The following is a 25,245-nucleotide window of genomic DNA, read 5'->3' as shown; positions in this document are numbered from 1 at the left end:
TCCAGTATTAAGTAAGATCGCTGCAGTCGGCAGCGGCGAAACAAGCTGTTAAAAAGTAAGAAACATCCGCGTTCGCTAAACCCGCCAGACTCCATGTAAATAAACAGTAATTTTAGCATCGTAAAATACATTTCATTCAAAGTCAACAGAAACAAAATAAAACTATGAAAAGACGTTTTGGGTCGTCTTTCAACTTTTTCAACCATCACAAATCTAGTTTGGGTTGAAAATAAACACACAGTTTACCGATTTACTTAAAATATGTTGGCTCTATGCACGCTAAAAGTAGTTTTTTTTAAAAGGAGTCTGGTGGGTTTAGTGTTAGCGACCTCAGCGCTGTTTCTGGTTAAACAGAAAGGTCTCAACTAGGTTTTAAAGTGCCCATATTATGAAAAAAAAACACTTTCTGGTTTATGGGGTGTTCTTTTGAGTCTCTGGTGCTTCCACACACATACAAACTTTGAAAAAAATCCATCCATGCTGTTTTGAGTGAGATACGGTTCCTGAATGTGTCCTGCCTTCAGTCTCCTAGTGAGCTGTTCAAAATCGGCTCGGACTGTGACGTCACAGTCCAAAATGAGCTGGCTAACCACAACCGTTAGCTCGTAGCGTTAGCTTTAGCATGCTAACGCTAGCATGCTACGTCGTTCTCAATAGCAAAGCACTGCTACAACACACAAGTTCACCATAATCTACAAAAGAACTACTTACATGTTCGCCCTCATTTAGAAGTCTCCCAGCTAATCCTGCCTTGTAACTGACCAAAGTTGGAGAAACTGGCTTTCTTTTACTGTCTCTAGAGTTAGCTAGCTGACGTGATCTACATCTGAGCTACTGCGCATGTGCGAGTGCAATCAAAGATAGTACAGAAGAAGAAGATGAAAAGAGGTCTCACTCTGTAGCTAAAACAGAAACCAGGTGAAAAAAGGATCTGCAGCAGTGAGAGAGAGCTGTGCAGTACAACAAAAATATGGTGTTTTTTGAAAATTATTCTGGTACAACATTAAAATACAGTTATGAACCTGAAAATGAGCAGAATATGGGCGCTTTAAAGGTCAATCTCTGAAGGGATCCTTTCCATAATGCTGTCACACACTTTGAATAATCTAGTCTGTGGCTGCCGGTTACAGTATTCACACTTAATACTCAATCAATCAATTAAACTATAGCAAATTTCATACAAGTTAATGTAACACAATGTGCTTTGTAAAAAAGCGACATAAAATAAAACTTTGTTCAATTAAACAGTAAAATATATACAAAACATGTATAGAACACACATGCACGCACTCACACACACACACACACACACACACACACACACACACATACACACGCACACACACACACAAACTAAAGATTAACAATGAACAGCGACAAACTCAGTTATTTATAGACTTTTGTAAAAAGCAGGGTTTTTAGCCTTTTTTTAAAAGTGTTCAGTGTGGAAGCCTCTCCCAGTTCCATATCATTGGGGCATAGACACAGAAAGCAGACTCCCCTTCTCTCGAGTTACAGCGAGGGATGGTTAAGAGACCGCTGCCTGTGGATCTGAGGGTTCTTGCTGGTTCATATCTAATGAGCATGTCTCTAATATACTGAGGTGCAAGGCCATTGAGAGCTTTATATACTCGGAGCAGAATCTTAAAATCAATTCTAGCCTTGACTGGAAGCCAGTGTAAAAGTCTAAGGACAGGTGTAATGTGTTCAAACTTCTTTGTTCCAGTCAAATGCGTGAATCAAGTTTTCAGAGTCTGCTTTTGACAGAAAGCCCCTTAATTTAGAAATATTTTTAAGATGGCAGAAAGCTGATTTTGTGACTTGATTGATATGACGCTTAAAATTTAGATCACTGTCTAACATTACACCCAGATTACCGGCTTCGATGTTTGCTCTCCAGAGACAGAGAACTGAGATGAGCCACAACTTTTTGTCTCAACTTTCATTTGATTCATTTCATGGGCCTCAGTTTGGTTTGAAAAGTGCTGGGTACAATGACGCATAAATTAGTTTTTTTCTCTTTCGCGCAGGTCATGTTTTGAAAGACGCTGTCCTGTAGCTTACTAATGTAAATGAATAAAAATGTATACAAAAATGTGATGATGTCTGACACGTTATATGAAAAAGAAAGCCTTAAGTTTTCAAAAAGCATTAGACAGGCAGGGGACATTCTAAAACGCTTAACGTGAAAAAGCTTAACGTGGTTTAATGTACCTAAACAATGATCAAGGATTACCAAATTTCTCTCTCACATTGCTCCTCATAACATCTGAAAAAATCAAACTTATCTGACATTAAGTGTTTCTGCTTCTCAGGAGCAATATGAGAGAGAAATTTGGTAATAATTGATCATTGTTTAGGTACATTAAACCACGTTAAGCTTTTTCCTCGCCATAGGCGCCAATGAAGAAGAAAACGTTAATGTGCGATAACTTCTATAATTTGTTGGATTTTGGTTTAGTTTTTTTGACAGGCTTAAGTGTTCATGACAAGATATGGCCATGAGAAATTTGGTGATCGCTGTTTAGGTACATTTAACTGCATTAACCTTTTTCACGTTAAGCGTTTTAGAATGTCCCGACAGGCAGTGTTAGCCAGCGCAGCAGCAGGACGGCATCTGTCGCTCAAGAATTATATGTGTTATGAACTTTATTTTTTTTAACTAAATTGAGCTCGAGGTTTTCAAAAAAAAGTGGTGGGTACAAAATGACTCATGACGAAATCTGATAGGTACGCGTACCCACAGTCCCCACCGAAATTCGACGCCTATGTACTGGACCAATTTCAAAGATTGTTGCTCCTATCAGTCGCTTACACACAACAAACATAGGAAAATAGCGTCCAGGTTGAAAAAAAAAAAAAAAAAAAACGGTAGTTACCCTTTAACATGGGAGCACTCCACACTGATTACAGCAAATATACATGTTTTGATTTAACACTGATATTGATAATGTCAAGCTGAGATTGGTGGAAACATAACATGCCACAAAATTCATAGTATTTATGAGCTAAAGTTCAAATCAGACGTGTTTAGCAACAGTGATGATTAGCTGATCAGATCCTATGATTAGCTGTTCCAGCTGTGGCTGCCTGAGGTTGAGTTGTGTCACCTCACAGCTCTTTGCCTTCATTCCTCTCTCTCTCTCTCTCTCTCTCTCTCTCTCTCTCTCTCTCTCTCTTTCTATCTCTCTTTCTTTCTGTCATGTGGCTATATCTTCCTCTGCCCTCCTCTCTCGCCGCACCCTCCTGTGACTCACGGCCTGCTTTAGGGCCACAGGGAGAAGTGGAGTGCACGGTCCAGGCCAACGCATAAATTTCATCTCAAGGTCACAGAGCTCACACTGGGCTATGCATAATCATGAATTCAACTCCTGCACAGACTCTTCACTTCACACATTCCCCATGTCACATTACTGCACACTGGCTAAACACTCACTGTATGTCTCACCATTGAACCATGAAGGGTTACAGCTTGTGCTTTATTTTGTGTTATTACATTACAGTAGTTTGTTAAGATTTCACACATACTTACCCAAATTTCCAGGGTTATCTACAAATGCATTTTTATATGAAGTTAAAAATGGTGTAAATGTATTATAAGCGGTTCATATATTCTGGGAGATAAAATACTGCCATTTTCACACCCGGGAGAAGGATGCTTTAAATTCAGATGCTCGCTTTGCTGATTTGTTCGACATTATCCCGAGATGAAACATGGGCTGTTAAGAGAGAGGGGAGATTGGAAGTAAAGAAGAGAAAGGCAGGCTGTGTTTCCTTTGAATTTCATTCTTTAATAGACTCCACAGTCGCTCCTCTTTTCTTCCTCTTCTTTTTCTCCTCGTCGCCTCGCTTCCATCTATTATTTCCTTCAATGTGATCCCGCGCCCAGTCACCACCAAGACACAGATTTGAATGTGGCCTCCATGGGGTCTTGCAATAAAATGGTATTTATACGGCTTTCTCCATTCTCTCTCACTCTCTCTCTCTTTCTCTCTTGTATTTCCCTCCGTGTAAACCCTGCCCGTCCCTGTGCTCGTGCCCTGGATTCCCTGCCGCCTCTTTTCATAACCCTCTCTTTCTCTCTCCTGTCTGTCTTTCTGCGCCTCGCTTCAGGCCTTGTCGGCCTGTGAGGTCAGCTTTAGAAACGTGTGTGATCTCTCGCTCCTTCCCCTCCTCTCTTTTTCCTTAAACTGCCTCACACGTTCTTCCCCTCTGCCAGTTGTAAGCTATTAACCTTTCCTCACTTTGCACCACTCTCCCTTTTTTCCCCTCTACCTCTCCGCTCTGTGTATCCACATGCCATTAACGCTGCCCTTCATGTGCTTTTTTTTTCTTTACCATTATCATTCCGTATTCCATTTCACTCCCTTTCTTCCGCATCATCCCTTCTTCGTCCTGCATGGTAATCTCGCTCTCTTCTGTCTTGTTATCTCCCCCTCTCCTCCCTCCCTCCACCACTGTAGTCACTCTCTAATTGCTGTCTCACCCCTGCTGTGCTCGGACCCGGAGGCTAAATGATTTCTACAGGGAGTGGAAAAGTGGAAGCACACGAAAACACAGAGCTGCTTGCAAGGAAACTGTTTTTTTTTTAAAATCATTATTGATGAGTTTTTTTTTGTCAGGTGTGCGTTTACAGTTAGTGCTGACCCTCCTATTGGCACCATCACACACTCTTCTTAGTTTTTTTTTTTTTGTCTACGTTACTCCATGCCTCTCTCCTCTCTCCTTCAGTTTCACAAAAGAGCCTTTTATCTGAGTAGTGTTATTTATGACTTTAAAGCAGGGCTTAGAAGCTTTCTGGGTTTTGTGATGTGTTTGTGTCACAAATATGTATTTAGAATCTACAAGTCCTTTGTGTTTTTATGTCTGTCTCCATTCAGGTCAGGCTCAAGTATTGACATCTTTGGCTTTAGTAAATGTAGCAGTACCACAGTGTAAAACATACTCTCTATCAAGTAAAGGTTCTGCATTCAGTGTTTAAAGTTTCTCAAGTGAGATGTACAAGAATTATCGATGTACTTCAAGGTATAAGATTTTGGTTCTGGTTGATTTAGCAAAACCTATGGTTACTGGTGGTAAAAAGTCTTAATAATACAAGTCCCAGAGCTCCGTGCAAAATTAAATATTTATCAATAACTGGAGGCAGGAAATGTAAAATACAACAGAGGAATTTAAATGGGTAGTTTTTTCTTTCCTAAAGAGGTTGGGGTACTACAAGAGACAGACATAGAAAAAGAGTGGTTGAGATATCCTTACGTTTTCTATTAGTCAATCTCCAATAACACGGGATACTACACTTCCCATAATGCAATTCAATGGCGTATATATGTTAGACCCCCCTCTGTCTGGTAAACAGCCACAAATTCCAGCTCCAACTTTGTAAAGCAGACCTTTTGATAAAATATGAAGTCTCAAGCCCAGATACGCGTGACAATATCAGGATTATTTTCTCAAGTTTAGGGATGTCATGCAGAGCAACAGAAGAAATGACACAACTTTTATCAAAGGTTAATAATCATATGTAAAATCTGTGATGCAGAAAGACCCTTTTCAGAGAACTTACTATTTTATATGTAGTGTTATTTAGAATTATTGTTACAGATACATTCACATGTAAGCAGCATTTCAATGTTGAAGAGGTCAAAGTGGAGTTTTAGCTAAGTTAACCACTTTAGTGTAGAAGCTTTATCGACAACAATGCATCATATCTCTTTGTTTATCATGCATATGACTTGCGTTTGCAAAACTAGCAACTATAACTGAGAAATAAAAGTAAAATAAAGGGTGGAATATTCCTCTCTGAAATGTAGTGGAGCAGAAGTATAAAGTAACATGAAATATAAATCATTAAGTAAAAGCACTTTACCTCAAAATTGCATGTGAGTGAATGTACTTAGTTACTTTCCACCACTGGCTTGTAGCTAATGACTGAGAGGGCTTTGCTCGAGTGAGCTTCAGAGGAAAACATAATGTACATGCACACGTACTACACCAAACACCAGCACTTAACTTCCTCTGACAGCCTCCTTCTCGCCCTTGCATCACACCGCCGAGGAGCGCTTTCGCAATATCATGTGTGTGCACCTTGCACCCAGAGGCGCCGCACAGAGGCATAGCAGTTATCAATACAAGCGCGATCAATAACTATGTTATTTATATATCTTTAGATGCCTTCAGGCTGGAGGAATCTTTTAACTGCATTTAGCAAAGCTGTTTTCAGCAGTGACTGTTAATGTATACGCTACCCTGGGAATGAGTTGGTATCGTTTGGTGTGTCAGAATCTTAAAAGTATTTCATTACTGATTCACATTGATGTCTGATGTTCATACTCTACTGCTGTGGGTCATGTGTGGCAGAGACAATAATGTTAATTGTGTAATATTTCACTAACTATGAATTATGTATGTTCATGCTGATGTTAATGGTATGCTAATGATGATGATAGCCTAGGTCCATTTCCTGTTGCACTGTAAAATTACTTACAGTTTTTTTCGATTGCTAAACCACAGTGGGCATAACTGGAGTCACATGTGTAAAACTCTAACTACAGTCTGCACAGCAGCAGTTCACGTGGACTAAACTCTAGTTTGTTTTTCATTGCTTAAACACAGTTTTCAAAACTCTACACACTTATCCCATGACTTTAACCACAACGTGCACAACACTGTAGATTTACAGCACTTTGTTCAAATGCTAACACACTGCTGTCAAAACTGTTAACCACGCATTCAAAACAGAATAGATTTCAGTCTGCTATCAAACACTGCTGATTGCAATTTTAGCTGAAAGCCTAAGCAGGTATCTTGTTTTAGACTAGTTAGTGAACATATATGGTATTTATACAGAAAAAGCTCAGAAAGCCTTTTTTATATACAAACACCAAATAAGAATGAAACAATTATACCCTGTACCGTTTGAGAGAAACAGGCAAAAGAGCAAAGATACCAATATGTCCAGGTAAGATGTCTGAAGTTATGTACACAGCTATAAAAAAAGTGAAAAACACTATATCTTTACAATAGTAAAACTGCGTTCTTACTGTTTTTCAGAAAGTAATGGCGGTGAAAGCAATAGAAACACCACATTCATTAGTATTTAGAGATGATGCAGACATCCAATGTGATGAAGAAAACTTGCCACATGATGCTGGAGCGAGGCAGGATTAGTCACACTATTCTTTGGTACTGTTACGTATGTACCTTTAGTTTTTTTCCCCCAGTAATTCCATAAATTACTAGAGACAAAATACTTTATTGAAGAAAACTGCTGATTTTCATTGCTTCTTGTTTACCTTAAGTAAAAATTGGTATGCTTTACAATCTATATTTTTTCCTTAAATAAACTGTTGAGTAGTGTCGAGTCACTCAAATTGTTCAAACTGTAAAGATGAAAAAGTTTGTAATTTCTGTATTGGTGTTTGATGCTAGTGTTTTTACCCTCAGTGTGTTCTGAGTGCCAGTGTGTGTTATCTCAGTGAGGACTGTTGATAGTGTTTGCCTGCACTGAGCCTGTTTTGAGACGTGTGTTAAGAGTTGTGTTGCTTTGAATGAGTTTTGCAGCTGATGTGAACTGTTTAGCTCAGGTGACTCTTGGTAGGGCAGACTGTAGTTTGAGTTTTGCACACGTGACTCCAGTTGTGCCCACTGTTGTTTAGCAATCGGAAAAAACTGTAAGATGTCATAAAGGTGAAACAGGGCAAGGTGGAGACGTTGGAATTTCCTCCCAGAGAAGAAGAAGAAACTACTATATATGTCACGTTGTTTCCCCACACGAGGTGTTAGGGAGTTTGCATTTCAAGAGGAGAGGAGGAGAGAAAGAAAAGCTAATCAGAAAGTGGTGGTTTTTTTCTTAATCCCAGCTCTGCTGAGGCGCCTTTTCTCCTCAAGAAAAATCTGTGTTTCTTTCACACTGCCTCTGCAATCACTTGAAACCCCATTACAGACCATGTGACAACATCAATTAAATTCACAATTATCATGGGACAGAGACACTCCAGCGTGAGAAAATATAGTAACATGGCATCATCTGCGCGTGTGTGAGCGTGCATGTGTGTGTGTGAATATGTGCATGCATGTGTTTGAGTGTGTAGGTCTGTTTGTGCATGTGTGTGTGTGTGTGTGTGTGTGTGTGTGTGTGTGTGTGTGAGAGAGAGAGAGAGACTGTTAATAGAGAGCAGAAAATTAAGTTAGACAATTCACTACTTAGGAGTTATTCTTGCCTTTTTTTGGCAACTCTTTTGAACCTGAACAACTCTCCAAAAAACAGATACTACAGTAAACAAAAACTTAGATCTTTGATGGTATTAAGAGATTTCAAGGGACACTCCAACAACAGCGAATGGACAGCTGGTGACTCATTGGCTGCTTCTTTTAGATTTAATACCAAATGAGCTGGGGGGGGTTTATAGCGCTATAACAAAAGTGCTTATAAATATCCATGCAAAATAACACTGGTTGGTGTCACTGTGTCCACACATTTGGCCCCTAATTCATTATCACTTTAGTAGCAGAGCTTTTGTCTCCTATTGACATCACAGATTAGAGCCTTGGCTCTTGTTTCCAGCTTTAGTAGAGATTTATACCAACCAAACTGTCCGAGATCACAGGGAAAAAAAGCCCAGTGTGAATCAGTGTTAGAGGGCGGATTTTTTTTTTAAGGAGAGCCCACAATTAAATACAGAATCACACCTTCAGATGAACATGGTTTGTGTGTCTGAGTGCATGCGTGGACACGCTATAGCCGACTGAAATAGAGACACGTGTTATGAGTCACAGGCATGAGTGTTTTGCAGCTGATTGAGCCTGTCTTTGGACTGTGTTGGATCTGGCAGGTGGAGCTGTTCTGGCCTGTACAGTCAATTTCTTCACGCTCTCCATCACAGCTCTCTCCATTTAAGCGCAATCAGGTCCCTCATAGGGAAAAAACAAGGCAGTGTCGCAGCATTGATCTCTCTACCTATAGCACCGGCCTGCACTGGAGCACAGCAGGAGATTAAAAATTCATAAGCGTATTAAGATCTATAAGAGCATTATTCATGTATGCCGTCACTGTCTAATACAGTAGGGTACTAATCATACGCATCTCTAGCCCAGCACACACACACACACACACACACACACACACACACACACACACACACACACACACACACACACACACATATACACACACACACACAGTCACAATAGCATTCTGGGTGTACTCCAAGTGTCAGCACTATCATATGGGCATGTGTGTAGCCTGGCGTTGTTCCCTCCTTGAGTGCCATACAATGTGCTGGCATAAATACCTGCTTGACACAGCAGATTGGCACTAATGGCTTTACACGCGGTGCCATCTGTAAGCTGGACCGCTAGCTCTTGCATCTTCTCCATTGCCACTGACAGTGCTTCATAGCATCCAGCAAAGACCATCATCAGTCATAGTGCAAAGGCGAAAACAGCCAAATTAAATGTTGGCTAATCATCGGCGCACTCAGGGAGGGCTGCAGGCTCCTGTCCATCTGTGTGCACCTGGATATTAAAATCAAAAAACACAAAGCAATTTGGGCCTTTTTGTCTATCGAGTGCGAGACGGCTCCCACTGAGCAGAAGCTCCCAAACACCAGCGCAACTTCGAGCACTCACACATACACACACCAACTTCTAACTCTGTGGTTTCCAACAGCCTGCAGCAGTCACACAGGGATCATTACTATTCATTTGCTCAGCAAACTGGCCACACAGGCTTATAAATTAGCTCATCTACTGCAGCTGGGTACTGAGACAGTTGGCGCATACTGAGAACCGAGAGCGTAGCCATTACAGTGCAGGGTCCAAGACACCTTCTGTCCAGTCCACGTGACCTCATCCACGCTCATCTGCTCGCACGTTCAAAGGAGGAGGGAGTGTGTGTCGGGGGCTTTGGGTTGAGACATGCCCAGTCATTGATTCTCATAAATTACAGAGCAGAGCAACAGGACTGCAGCCCTGTGTGTGTTGCGCCGAGGTAGAACGCAATGATAAATCCTGTCAAACCAAGTGTAAATCAGTCTAAATGAAAAAGCATTAGCGGGACCTTGCAGACCTCTGACCATGAGGGAGCAGAGCTGACAGATCTGACCTACAGGGAAATGAGGGAACACTCGGACTACTCTTGCTTTCTGCCTCGGGGCGAGGATCAATGGTGGAAGGAAAAAGTAAAGCTATTAATTCTCCTGGATATGTCAATTTCCATTGGCGGCGCAGATTGGTAGAGATCATGACTAGCCTCTTGGGCAGACGGGATCTGGGGCTTTTGTTGTGCCTCAGTACACCATTGATTCATTGAAGTTTTTATTGCTAGCTGGAAGGCACCACACCGCAATGGAGCAATGTAAATCAATTCCAATTGCAGGTTTATAAGAATGCACACAAAAAACTTGGAGCGTGACTGTGGGGTTAAATTATGCTAAGCACTTCTTGTATGAGAGAGTTTGTACCTGAGATAAGGACCTGAGATTAAATAAGCCATGTAAGAGACCTGTAACAGTGTCTTAAATATTCATAAAACATTCATAAAATAGTTCACCGCCCTTGTAAATGATGAATGAAGTTTGTCTTTTTCCTTACCCGTCCGATGAGCACAGGTTCAGGCCCGGCGTATTCTTCGATCACAAAGAACTGGTTCCAGATCCAGCTCCTTCTGCTGCGAGAGCGCGACCCCTTCCCTTCCATGCGGTCACGCACCTCCTCTTCCACCTTGGACTCTGCCTCCTCAAACACGAGGCCCTTCTCATTTTCTGGATCGACAGCTTGCATCCCAGCGTCGTTTGTATCGCGGCTCCATTCGGGAGCTGGGTGGAGCCTCAGGACATGACTGCTGTTGACAAGTTTGTTGTCTTCATCTGCAGGGTACTGAGCTGTGCTGGGTTCTGTCTGAGCAGCGTGAACTGACTCTGTTAATGGGTCTCTATGGGGATCTGCTGCTCTGTTCCCCGGTCGTGCTCCCAAGGGTTGCATTGTCAGCACAGATGGCGGAGAATCATTTGTTTCAGAGGGAACATACACTGGGAGATGTTTTGTCGATGTAAATGGCGGTTCTGTTTGGCTGATTGGTGCTTCTTTCCCGGGGCTGAGACTGACGTCGCTGCGAGGTGTTGGCGGTAAACGGACGAGGTGTTTGCTCTTGCTATCGCCACTATCTGAACCCTGCATTCCCAAGTTGCCCTGCCCTTTACTTAAAGCTGGGTTGACTTCACTCAGTGGATTAATACGAGCGCTGGCTCCCTGGTCTCGATTAAGATCTGGGGTGGTGACTGGACTTAAATAAGGAAATGCAGTCTGATTATCAAATCCAGTGTGAAGCTGAGTGACAGCCATATCTTGTCTCGACACTTTCTGAGCCTCCAACTGTCTGTGATTAACGTCAATCAAATCTCTCTTCCTGCTCCGGCTGCCCTTGCTCGGAAAGCTCAGGCTGGGAACGCTCTGCATTTGGGAATTAACGATCCTAACTAGGTTTTCTTTCGACAGCAGCTTCAGAACCCCATAACTGCCAGTGAGGTTAAGCTTTCGGTTTGAATCTATGCTGAATCCTTTTCCTGGCACACCTGTAGTATGGACACTCAAATCAGGTCTGCTCCTGGATCTAGAGCCTGATTTAAACCTGGTTTTATTGGTGTGTAGATCTGGCTTATGGTGGATTATGAACGCCTTCTCGGACCTTTCTGTTTTGGTAGAAGTCTCAGCCGTCTTGCTGTTGTTCTTGACTTTCTTTACATCCTGGTTTAGCTCCTTGTTATTGGCTAACATGTGCAAAGTCACTTCTTTTTTTTTATTGACAGAGTCAACCTCACGCTTGGGCTTGAAAGCTTGCCTCTCCTTGTTAGCTACTGATGGAGCAGCATGACTCTGCAATATTTTGGAATGAGGAAAAGATCCAGCGTCACCCATCTGCTCATGACTAATCAGGTTTCTAAAAGTCACCACGGGCATTGCATTCGCATCCACGCTTGCATCCCATTGGTCCGCAGCTCTGCTCTCCCCTAGCTTCAGCACCCCTCTCCTGCGAACAATCTTACTGGCCGAGGCAACTCCCGCGAGCCCCTCCCACAGGCACAGGGAAACCAATAGGAGCAGGTTTCTTGTAATCATCATGTCTTGTTGCGAGATGTCCTAATTTGAGCGAAGTTTGCTGTGAGGCAGGCCTTGTTTTCCGGTTGTCTTCATTCTCTCCTCTGTTTTCCCTCTTTTCATGCCCCTCCTCTTACTCTCTCATTCCGTGCCCTTCACACTGGAGCTGGAGGGCAGGTGTCAGTCACTCCTTCTCCCTTCTGCTTTCACGCTGCCTTATATCTTCCTCTATCTCACCAAGCCTCTCTCTGCTGGTTCTTTCCCACTCCTCTTGCGAAGCGTCTCATTCAGTTTCCCATGGAGGGTTGGGCACTCTGAGAATGAAGATAAAGATAATTAAGTTAAAAATGTAATCATTGCACTGCGTTAATTAAAAGTGAAGCGGCATAGACAGGTAGGAGAACTCGCAGACAAGCAGGCAGGACAGGCCTTTTAACAGAGCAGCAATCACATTTTCACAAGCACAGAGGGCTTTTTTAGGCCCAGAACACACATTCCTTTATACCTCCATAATGACCCAAGTTTTTTTTCTCTCAAATCTATTAGATAGACGGAGACAAAGTTATCATCTTACTATTCTACATGGAAAAAGATAGGAGAACACTATTAGAAAACGCTCTGAGCAGTGATTAATGGGAACTACTATCAAGGATTTTTGACAGCAGTGCAAAAAGGGACCAGCTAGCTTCATATCACTTTGATGCGTGATTAATTGGCTGGATTAATACTATACTTTGATCAGTGAAAGTCCCAATACAAACGCAAGCTGTAGATGCAGATGCACTTTGTCGTACACGGTGCCTTGAGTGATGTAAACGGTTCCTCGGCTGTCACGCATCTGACTAACACTCTCACACACTCAAGCCTCAAATAGAAATATTACGCCAAACCAAAATGTCAGATATTAATCAGTGTGCTTGTTTTTAACGTAAGAGCAAGAATACTCTTCAGTTGTATTTCAGGAACATAAGCCTACACATCTGACAAGTTGATAATGTGGCTGATTTTTTGCAGAAAAAGACAGGCATGTGTAATTAAAAAAGAAAATCCAATTTAAAGGGCACTTACATAATGTTGGAGGACTCACAAGACACAGATTTCATTTAAAAAAAAAAGGAATAGTCAAAATCGAAGCAAGAGAGACTGATATGACTTTAAGTCCCTGGCATGAGTCAAGCTTGAAAAAATACTGGATCCTACATATCCCATAATGCAACTCAATAGCATTTAACCCGCCTTGTAAATGCCCAGATTTGGAGCCTTATGCATTCATGTGATGTCGCAAAAAAATAACTTCACCTGAACGCCCCTCTCAAGTCTGGACCAAGTCTAGTTAGTTGCTGTCCAGGTATAGTGAGCTAGATTAATTAAAAAAAGTTATGAACATTAACCCTCCCTAATAACAAGTCAGGTAAATCAATATGTAACTGTTTTTAGGGAATGTGCTGGTACAGGAACAAGTCTGGAACAAAATCACTAATATAAAGCTTCAAACTGAAAGTAAATACTGGAAACAGCTATCAATGTTTTGTTTAAACACTCTTCCTGTGTGAAAAAAAAAGAAAAAGGAAAAAAAAAGCATCCTTTTAAACACATTACATTTTTTCCGTGAACAACTAGCAACATCTGTAAAACTGTATTTCATGTTTATATATTTGGTGAAACTTGTGGTCTATGGGTTAAGTAGTTCAACTTTCATCTAGTCCTGTTCAGTGTGGTGTGGTTTGTCAGTGTGTGTGACACTTGCTCCACTGTGGCGCAGACGGACCCTGTCAGCACGTTCACTGGGGCATGACTGAAGCTGGGCTGTTCCTCCTGGAATACTTTTCACCCTTTTCCTCTCTCTCTCTCATCTTCTCCTCAACGTCCTCAGCCTCCTCTCTCAGTCTCTCTTTCACTTCAAAAAAAAAGCCTTTTGATGAACAGTAAAGGAAAAAAAAAGATTATCCACTCCTCCTCCGCATTCTCTTTTTTTCCCCACCTCTCCCACTCGCCACCTGTCTCATTCTCGGGCCTATCAATCTCTCTAAATCTCCCTCTATCCTCTCTCTTTAACTGGCTATTGTTTTAGTATCCTGTCTTCCAACCGCCGCTCACTCCTATCCTCTTTTCCTCTCTCTCATCTGTGTCAATCACAGGCCTGTCACTGCGTCCCTCACCCTCGGTGCACTCTGAGGCTTCAATCAATCAGCCAATCCCCTTCCTCTGCCTCGCTCCATTGGAAGTGACAGGTGTCACGCTGGCCACCATCTTGACGACAGGCTACAACGCCATACTTGTGCGTATAAATCCAGTCCTCAAATCATATAATGCGGTCAAATATGATGTATCCAGAAGTTACATTAAACTAGCTGCAACATGCTGGACAGAAATTTACAGAATATGTTATATATTATATAAACATCACTGAGGCCATTACAGAGGATGTGAGGCTGGCTTTGGCTGCGTGTTATCTCGGATGTACAGCATGAGCAGGCGATCAGGGTGAATTCAATGACGTGGCTCTCTTCTCTCCCAGAGGAACTTATCAGGTGGGAGTTTGATGGCCAGGCAATCAATGCCACGGGCACCTTGTTAACAAGCCTGGGGCAGGTGGCGGGATGCAGGGCAGAATATCAACATGGCACTGTTGCAGGCTGAGCACAAATTCAAAATATTTTTGTGTGGGACGTTTTATCAATGCAAGGTGTTTTTGAAGCACCAAAGTGGGAAAGAAAATCGCTTTTATCCTTTTTCATCTTTTACACCATCATCAAGGCCGAAATTCCACTCAGAGCAGAGTCAAGGCATTTCTGTAACGTATTGATCTGTGTCAAAGCCTTTCACATTGTGCTGGGCACCTTTGTAGAGAGCTATTGTTATGCCATTACCCTGGGTGCATCAGCCTGTACAGCCTGTACATAAGTGAAGATAATTGGGTGACCCGGTTAGAAGCGCAAGGGAGCTCATATTTCCTCATTACAGTTTTTTATAATATAATATGACGAAATTGTTGTTTTCATCCTTGTGGAACCGGCAAGCATCAGGATGGGGATTTCACCTGTAGCCTTAATATATGCTGCAATGATTTCTAGTAAATAGAGATGATAGGGTGATACATTCGGTAGCTCCAGGGAGCTATCACCTCCTAATTAGATAGAAAATGTATAACTGCAGTATATTTGAAAGAGTTTAAAACCATGGGAACCCAGCTGTATTTCTTTGTAAGTTCTGTACACCTACAGCAAGTTTTTCAGTGACCTGATTAATTGGGGCCATAAATATCTTAATGAATTCCCCCTTACTGGTCCCATTCCACCTAAAATTCAAATGGGCTTTTGAATCATTAGTATTGGAGGCAGATCCTCGCCATCGATCGTGAGCTGTCACCAACTTAACGACACTGAAAATTTTAATTACGATTCACCTCCTTGCTTGTTGTCTGTCTGTCTGTCTTTTTTTTTTTCTCTTGGTAACCCTCCTGTCGAAACAGGCAAACAGCAGCAGCACGCCCACGCGCACCCTCGCCACAACGAACAAACACACACATGCCGTGTGACTTGAAGCCCTGTTGACAAAACATTCTCCAGAAAAAAAAACATTTATTTATGTACTTATGCATATAAAATTCATGCACAAAGCCACATTCATCTACCCTCTCCAACACGCTTTCATGAAGACAAACCTGAATACTCCACACATTTCTGAGCGCACACACAGAGAAATCCTCATCCTACCCCTTATATCTAAAGAAAGCTCTGGGGACTGCCTCGCTGGACGCAGTGAAGTTGGAGAGAAGAAATGGAGCGCTCCCTCACATCAGGAGTGAAGAGAAAAAGCATCCACCCCAAAAGAATTATGCATAACAAAGGTTAGCTCCAAAAAAGAGATGGAGAAGGAGGAAAAGCAGGAGAATGGTTGTGGGTATGTAAGCATGTGTGGAAGAAGGGATGTTGCGGCAGCAGGAAGAAGGGGGGGTCCTTTTTGGAAGAACGAACGGGTAGTTTTAAGTGCAAAGCGCCATAAAGCAGCTCCGTCTTCGCCTTGAACTTTGGGAGATAAAAGCAGACCTGTCAGTGTGTGCGGAGATAACAAGCAGCAGGGGCTTTCGCCTGTTAATGTACAGTATAAGCAGGGCTTAATTTGAGCCGGAACACGTTCCGGCACCTCCGACGTTGGATCCGGAACCTTTTTTATTGGATCCGGCACCTCCTGTGTCACTATGAAAAATGAATTGACTAAATGAAAAAAATAAATTACTGTTTGTGTAGTGTTCAATGTAGTCTTTATTCCCCCGTTGAATTTCCACAAAAATCTTGTGTTTGAATTTTCGATGCGTTTTGAGGTGACTTTTCAGGGTAAGAAGGAGGGGGGAGAGGGACGGAGGGAGGAGAGGAACTTCAACAGCGTGGCGCTACACTTATAGTGACACAAGCGCTTGTGCGGTTTGAGATTGCTGTCATAGCCTCATTTAACTCAAGGGAAAAATGTCAAAAAGACAACATAGTTTGCTTAACTTTTTCAAATACTCTGGCCAGTTGGATCCCAAACAAGCAAAAAACGTTACTGCCGATCAGGAATGTGGAGACCACGGTGGGTTTTTGCTTAATTTAATAGTCTGATGGATAATTGAAATACAAATAAACATTGCCCTGATGTACACACAGTGTTGTTTAATTTTTTTTTTGTCAGAGAAGCTACGTAGGCAGTGTAATTTTTTATTTTTTTGTTCCGTTACCTCCAACCCCCGTTTTGAGTCGCCGGATCCACCCCCCACAAATTAAGCACTGAGTATAAGTACCTTCTTCGCCTCTGTCCCCAGCCTTGTCTATGTTTCAGCTTTACAGATATACTGATATATAACCTCCCTCAGGAGAGTACATAGCGTCAGCCTATGGACATAAGATAATTCCCTAGAGGCTGAAGGTTTGTGGAGGACGAGTGGAGGAACAGCAGGTAAACAATGTACAATGTGACAGCGCACAGCTTTACAGAACAAAACAGTGGAATGAATATACAGTATTGCATGGTGTGTGAAATTCAGCCCGCTTATGGGTGGCTGTTTGCCTGTTGGTGAGATTAAGACTAAAGAGACTCAGTTTAACAGAGCTGTGACACGGGGCTTTGGATTTGCTTGGCTCTCAGCTAGATCAATGGGGTTAAATGGCAAGAGTCAGAGGCTTGTAGAGCATCCGGCAAGAACACTGCATTTAAAAATACAATATGTGTACTGAAAACCGCAAACATAAGAGATGAGAGGGTTCCGTCTTGTTAAAACATTTTTTACAATAAGATACAGGATTGGGCTGCCTCTCCCTCCAAGTTTATACTAATCCTAAAACTGGTGATTTACTAAAGCGTGTTGCACCAATTAAAACTTAAAAATGTCTTGCCTAGGTAAAACCACCTGCTTCGAATGTTATCAGCCGATTGAATGGACGTTGATCATGGTCAGTTGTTATCACTACCACAGATATAAGGCCGTATGGCCCTACTCTACCTTCAGTAGGCCATGATCATCTATTGGTAAGATGGATCACCCATCCGCGTCAATATTAGACGCTCAGTGTGCTTGCTTACCCACAGTGCTATAAGATGACGGAATTCATGAAGAGAGACAAGGGTTGGGAGTAGTAAGAGCGAAAGTCCGCGTAAGGAATGTTGGGGTGGTGGATGGGTCAAACACACACAGGACTTACACCTGGGAGAGCGGTGTTCGTGTCCTGCGCAAAACCAAAAGTCAACATTGACTTTTTTTAAATTACGTAGAATACATAACTTTTGTACATAACGTTCCTTAGTTAAAGTTCTTAACTAACACCACAACCGTAAGAATTTGAACCCAAACCACGATCTTTTCCTAAACCTAACCAACAGATGGATAGATAGATAAAGACTTTATTGTCCACTGAATTTACATACACTGGAAATTCATCTTTGGCACTCTGGCAACATAAAACACTTAAAACACAGCACACAGACAATATAAGTTAAATTGTGTAGTTACATAAAATATAAACTAAATAGTTAGAAGAAAAGAAACAAGAATGAATAAATACTAGTTCAATTCTCAGTACTGATCATTCTCATCATCATCACCTTGACTGGGTGGTGCATGAGTGAGTAGGGAGGGGAGTTATTTGAGTTTACAAGTAAAATTAGTTTAGTTTGAATTCACGACAGGATTCCCTGAGCTTTAAAAAGTGAGGCCAAGGGGTCCGGACCAAGCTAACGTCGACCGTTACCATGTGAACAGATGATAACGGCCTTCTGAACCTACTAGTAGGTGTAGCAGGCCCCTTTTAACCCATATCTATGAGGCTGATAACCACTGAAAATGATCATTCAATTTAGTGATAACATTAGAAACTAGCAGTGCAGGCTTGCTAATGTTATTTGGTCATTGAGCAAAAATGTTTCTGCCGTTTTAGTAATTGTACAAACATTTTGGACTTTTGAAGAGCCAGTGCAACTGGCTCCAGCTGTACGGTGTACTGCAGGCGCAAGCTCCTCAGCTGCTGTTTAATCTTAGGCTACAGTATATAAACTGTGAGAGGTGCCATAAAGATCAAATAAATCTTGACAGCAGACAGTCCAGAGAATCACAATGCCAGGAGACGTGCCAGTAGGTCACAACAGGGACAACATTTGTGGCCCATATTTTACTGCCCTGGCATAGGTTCAAGTAGTTCTCAGTCTGATTTGTCTGGTCGTAAGGTAAAGTGCTGGCTAAGAGTGTGTGGATATACCAACTGTGACAGCGCTGACCCACTGAGCGCCTGTGATTTACAGCAAAATTCTGCTCATCATTCAGGCCTTTTAAAATTATAAATCATGCATAAGTAGCAGGGTGTATGCATTATTGGTTAAAAAAAGGCAGAAAGTAGTGCCAAATCAAGGATTTTTTATATGCAATGATAAATAATACAGAACTACTTAATGTTACTCTAAATTGTCTCTTTTCTAACTACTGTAGCATGAGAACAGCAAAGCTGAGAACAGGTTATTGAAACCTACAAAAACTAGACACCTCACAAATTACACTATTTTGGCCAAAAGAAAATTTGGATGCGATGGTGCATGGAGAGACAAGGGCAGTAAGGAACTCTGCAGGCAGAGCAGCAGGGTAGTGAACTTCATAAAAATGAGATGAATCTCAGCAGTGCCGTTTTCTCAGATTGGAAGTTTTATGCACTAATCCAACATTTTCTCTCCTGATATCAATACTGATACCTAAACTCTGGGTATCTGAAGACAGGATTGGATACTAGTGCTCTCTGTTCCCCAACCCTGTCTCCAATAACTTGTGTTTATATATTACTAAATTGTTTTCTTGATTATGTCGTGCTGACTAATCTAATTGCTTCCGGATTATTTTTGATTTATTTTTAAATGAAGCACTACATTTGTTTAGATATAAGGGTCATGGGTTTGCATCCTGAGTCCTGTCTGTGGTTAGGTTCAGACAACAAAAGCACTTTAAGGCATATTGAGGAGGAATAAATTATCTGTATAATTTTTTTGCCAGATTGCCCCTGGGATTATTTTGACTAGGTCAGTTCCCCATTTTAAGAGAGTCTAAACTGGTCCTGTTATGTGTGTTAAGCACTGTATATATTCTGCTTATAATTTGTTTTGTGTCAGCTTGTCCAGCAGAGATACAGGAGGCAGTCTGAATTAGATGCTAAAAAACCCTCTGAGAAATGAGAATACCTGTAGATATGTGATTTATGAATTTCTGTGATAACTGTTCAAAAGAGGCAAGCATGTTTTCAATGTAGAGATCATATTCCATTTCTTGACCAAGCATCAAAGGTTTTGTCCATTACTGATGTGGCAAAAATATGATTTATTGTCACTGGTGCAGCATGTGAAAGGTCAGTAAGATTAAAGGACAGTCGAAACTGGTTCCAGATTTCAACTGAATGGATAACAATTGGATTAGAGGTAAAGGTTGAAATGGGATGTTTTAAAAGTAATTTAGAACATAGTAAAGCTAAAAGTGAGGTTAATCTAATTGATGCCCTCTACTTTACGGTCCATTCAGGACTAGTGACATCACTACTCATCCAATATAACAATTCTCTCATATTGGCTGCCCAGTGGTAGCACATGGAATTTGGAAGTGCCATTGTATGAGGCCTCTGCAATATATTTTTTATTTATCCTAGGTTGTTTTTTTATCCATATAAAAGGTTGATATCTGATTATTCAGATAGGGGGGACAGCAACTTTTTTGGGAGCACACTCATCTTAATCGTATTGATTCTTCCACCTAGAGAAACAGGCAGGGGGTCCCAGTACTCAATGTCTTAGTTAAGGTTGGATAACAGAGGTTGATAATTAGCCTTATAGAGATCCTTGTAATCGTGTATATACCCATATACCTAGACATATGTTGTTAGAGTTGCTTTTAAAGAGAGCTGACCCAAAATCTGTCCCATCCACAAAAGTGATAAGCATGAATTCACTTTTCTGAAGGTTGACTGTCCAGATATTCTTACAAACTTTGCAAGTAAACTTCTAACTTTAAAAGGTCCCATGTTATGCTCATTTTCAGGTTCATGCTTGTATTTGGGGTTTCTACTAGAACATGTTTACATGCTTTAATGTGAAAAAAGACACTATTGTCAACACACTGTCAGATTATACCTGTATTCACCCAGTCTGAAACTGTTTTACTGCCTATCTCTTTAAATCCCCCCTCCCGAAAAAGCCCATTCTGCCCTGATTGGTCAGCGTTTCCGGGTCTTCCACATCAGCACTCTTGGGGCGTTTCCCAATATGTGTTCTTCTATTGACTTGTGTTCTTGTGTCCCTGTGAAACGTCATCTCGTGTTGCCAAAGTACTGTCCCAATACACAAGTTTGCATTTCGCCAAGAACAGTTAAAATTCCCGGATGTATTCTTGACACGCCCATTTACCGAGGATACATCGGTTGGTAACTTGTATGAACTTCGCAGCACCTGTATCCCAACATTCATTTCGGCATTCAATGATGGTTGGATTTCCAGTACATAGACAGCCCAAAAACGCCATCTTATTCATCACTAAATTCACTTCTGAGAACATTTTAGGCGAGAAAAGAACGGTTTATATTTCAACTTTAGGCAGTCTTGCGAAAATCTTTGCCGAATTGACAATTTGCTCCAAAGTTTTCGGAGTTTTCGGAGCTCCATAAAATGACGCGGCTGCCAGCTTACGCCTGCCGGGGCCACTAGCTCGGCGCTCGGACAGTCTCACTCGGAGACCCCGCTGTAAGACGGAGGTCTTTTAGACCGGTCCCGTAAATAAGAGGCTTTTATTTCGCCGTTTTGGATCGTTTGTGTAAATATCACAACACATGTGGTTAACTGTCTTTTCGGAGTTAAACTCAACAAGCACGCACACGCACACGCACACACACACACACACACACACACACACACACACACACACACACACACACACACACAGCGCAGCAGGCAGAGGAGAAATATACCATAGATTGTATATTATTAGTCTATGAGATACACCCGTTTCTTTTCGGGAGACTTGTTTAAATTATGCCATATGCTATAGCCTACATTATATTTTGTAGTTAGTTCATATTTTTGGTGTATTTGTTTTCTGATTTATTAGAAGTTGAGTTTTAGTCTTTATGACAAATGAACAGTTGTACATAAAGTGGCATGTTATGTAGACTAAAGGGGAGACACCAACCTTTATAATTTGAATTTCTATTCCATCTCCCTGGGCATATACAGTGCACTACAATAATATAGAAATTATAATTCCAAATAACACTAATAGGAACACATAGGACACACCAGTGCATATGCCTATGTAATAATAGTAGGGATCGCGTTCCACTCTTTTGAATAAGTAAGGGGTGTTTGAGCTAAACCATAAACAATAAAATTAAAGCTCAATTAGTTTTATTTTTCAATATTATTGCAATAGCATTATGAGGTTTTCTTGTCCGGAGATTGTTTTAATACAAAGTGGTTATATTGTTGTGGTTTTTATTTCTAGCTGGTATTTTGGAGCCTTGCAGGTAGCCTCTGTGCTGGGGGTGTTGAGCAATAACAGGAAGAACGCATCGTCTCAAACTGTTAACAGCGTTTTCTTTGCTTGTGAACTCGCGAGTTTATTCTTCCAAGAACAACCAGCAAGAACATTCTCCCCAAGAACACAAGTCCGTAGTTTGCATTCTTGGTATTGAGAAACGCCCCTGGGAGTCTCTGCATGGAATGACTGTAACGGCACTGCGGCGGCACTTTCTACATATGTATAGAATAGTTGTGACATAATAACTGTACAGTGTCCTGATGACACTGTTTCTGAATACAGGCTGTGTGCGTTTCTCTTTGGATTGAGGGCTTTGATACTTTCACAGTATTTATATAGCACCTTGCCTGACCTCTAACTTTAAATTATAGATAGATAAAGTATTTAACAGAACAGCAAAGTTGCTTTAATCTCAAATGTAGTCTGACACATACTTATGAACACCAGTGCTGAGGTGAAATCTATCCTTTATTTATTTTTCAAGAAAATATAATGTTCTTTTCGTGGTGGATGATCCCACTTCTTATGAGTACGTTACGGAACTACAACTACATCTCTCCACCTTTAGGCCCCCGTGCTGGTTCTGCTCTGAGAAGTTGACGGAGCTGATCAGCTTCAGTGATCTTCATGCACAAAGGTCAGGGGATGTTTTTGTATCAGGTAGCTTATCTGGTTTGAGCCAATGTCTTTCTAGGTAGGTGCTCAGCCTGTGTTTTCTAAATGGTGAGTCATCTGCTGCCAAAGCAGTTACCAAAATTACACCTGATGCCTATCAAGCCTGTCTCTCTTCCTCTTCTGCCTGACTGAACGCGGAACATCAAAAAGCTATCTGATCCTTTTCAACACAGGCTGACATTTCAGCAAGTCTTCAGGAATTGCAGATGGACTTGTCTCCCCAGAGCTATGTGAGTGTGTGAGTGTGTGTGTGTGTGTGTGTGTGTGTGTGTGTGTGTCAATAAAATGTATAAGTTTGTATCAAGATATAGGAATGAGAAAAGACTCCTTATGCAAGGTGTCAGAGACAGATTGTAAGAAAATTACCTGAGCCTTTCGGCATAAACTCAGTGTACGCTCACCTATCCATGAGCCACAAAGCATCATAGATCAGGTTAATAAAGTTAGGCCTTTATTGGAAAGAGACGTGCTTTACTGTACAGCACTTAATTCAAGGCTCCCCCACACACACACACACTTCTGCTGTTTACCTTTCAAGGATGTTCCTTTCAAGAGGCACTGAGGATGGACAGGAAGCCAGTGGAGAGGACACAGGGAGGTGGAAGAGGGTCGTTTCAAAGATGAATAAACACCCCCAAGGTTGCCAGTGATATGTATATGTGATGAATGGACAGGGAGGATATGGCACAATAGCGTTATCATTTTCCACATATCATATGTATGTGTTATTTGAGTAAAAAATGAAAATGCAATAATCCAATTTCCATTTTCACAAATGGAAAATCTGTTTCACATTTAATTTTCAAAGTAGTACCCCACTGTGAAACATTCAATTGTAAATTCAAACTTGAAAATTAAAATGCAATACAAACAATATTTATGCAAGCAATATATAAGTCAAAATTCAAAGTCTGTGGACAGTGGACAATATATTAATGTTGCACAATGTTTTGTCTTATCTGAGCTTTAATTCACGGCAGCCGCAGCCTAGTACACTACCTCTGCTGTTCACCTTTCAAGGGTGTTCCTTTGAAGAAGCACTGAGGCTGGACAAGAGGCTGGTGGAGAGGGAGGTGGAAGACGGTTGTTTTAGAGATGAATAAACACAACACACCCAAGGTTGTCGGAGGGATGTGTGATGAATTGACAGAGAGGATATGGCACATTGCAGGATAGCACCAAGGCTTTTGGCCAAGAGGCAGAGTGAATAATAGCAGTCAATATTCCAACTTAATCGGCCAGATTCTCTCTTCAATCAACATTTAAGGATCTTTTTCATGTTTATCTCCTATCCTGGCGGGCGGTGAGCGAAGAGGCGAGATTGGCTTTTTAATGGCCGTCTGATAGAATCAATAAGCCTCTGATGTGCACCGAAAACTTTCTCTCAATGTGTTGTCCACAGGTGTTCAGGGTACTATTTCCCAGTTGCTAAAACAGGTGTGTGATATTTTGATGTTCAGTTTGTAGTAGCACCATGGGGATGATTCTGATATATATATATATATATATATATATATATATATATATATATATATATGTGTATGACGTTAGCTAACTCTAGACAACAAAAATAATTTTATTTGTGTTCGGTCTCATCGTTCTTGATCAGGCCACATATATAGCCACATATATATACATATATATATATATATATATATATATATATATATATATTGAAAATATATATATATATATATATATATATATATATATATATATATATATATATATATATATATATATATATATATATATATATATATTTCCAACATCAGAATTGAGGTGGGCTGCACCCAACAATATATTTTAACTTTCAGACACCAACAACCTGACAAGGACATCCTTTTCATGCAGTGTTTGGCCAGGTGTGCAGAGGAGAAAGGAAACAGGATTTCAATGTCTCTTCTAAGCAGTTTTTGTTTTTATCTTCACACAACTACTGCTGTCACTTTTTGTGCGTACGACCAGGGATAAGACCGTGAATGTCAGGAAGAGGGCATGGTTATGCCCCTTTCTGGGATGCATCATCCTTCTTCTATGACAACAGGCTTTTTCCCACCTTCACATGTGGCATGAACAGCTATAAACACATGTATCTTAGACATGGTCTGGCAGAACCTCCTATTAACTAGTTGGTTTCAAGCATACCCCAGCCTATCAAAGCAGTATTTGAGCTAAATGCTAACATCAGCATGGCATCATGTTCTAAATCTAATTATTGGCTGTTTAGGGAAATCCATCTGATAGAAATTTTACTCTCAACCAAATATGTCAACCTGCTGATGGCATTATAGTAGCCAAGAGACCGCCAAAGTCATTACGATACAACTTGTACAAATGGCGTATTTCCATTACATGGTACCTGCTCAACTCGGCTCGACTCGACGCACTGTGTCCGTTTTCCATTGCAGATTTTAGTACAGCCTCAGTGTGGCTGGTCGTCATAG

The 25,245-nt window shown here is 41.2% G+C and overlaps 1 protein-coding gene across 1 annotated transcript in view; it reads right to left on the bottom strand.

Annotated features, from left to right (window-relative positions):
* cdh24b (cadherin 24, type 2b) overlaps nucleotides 1-25,245 on the bottom strand; it is a 150,692-nt gene that overhangs the window by 85,675 nt on the left and 39,772 nt on the right. Inside the window, exon 2 of the mRNA XM_028594338.1 lies at nucleotides 10,591-12,407. Coding sequence (XP_028450139.1) covers nucleotides 10,591-12,117 — 1,527 coding nt within the window. The 5' untranslated portion in view covers nucleotides 12,118-12,407. The remainder of the gene's footprint in view (nucleotides 1-10,590; nucleotides 12,408-25,245) is intronic.

The sequence above is a fragment of the Perca flavescens genome, chromosome 12 (assembly GCF_004354835.1).
Source record: "Perca flavescens isolate YP-PL-M2 chromosome 12, PFLA_1.0, whole genome shotgun sequence".
In the NCBI taxonomy this organism is placed as follows: Eukaryota; Metazoa; Chordata; class Actinopteri; order Perciformes; family Percidae; genus Perca; species Perca flavescens.
This window is presented reverse-complemented; position numbering and strand designations above follow the sequence as displayed.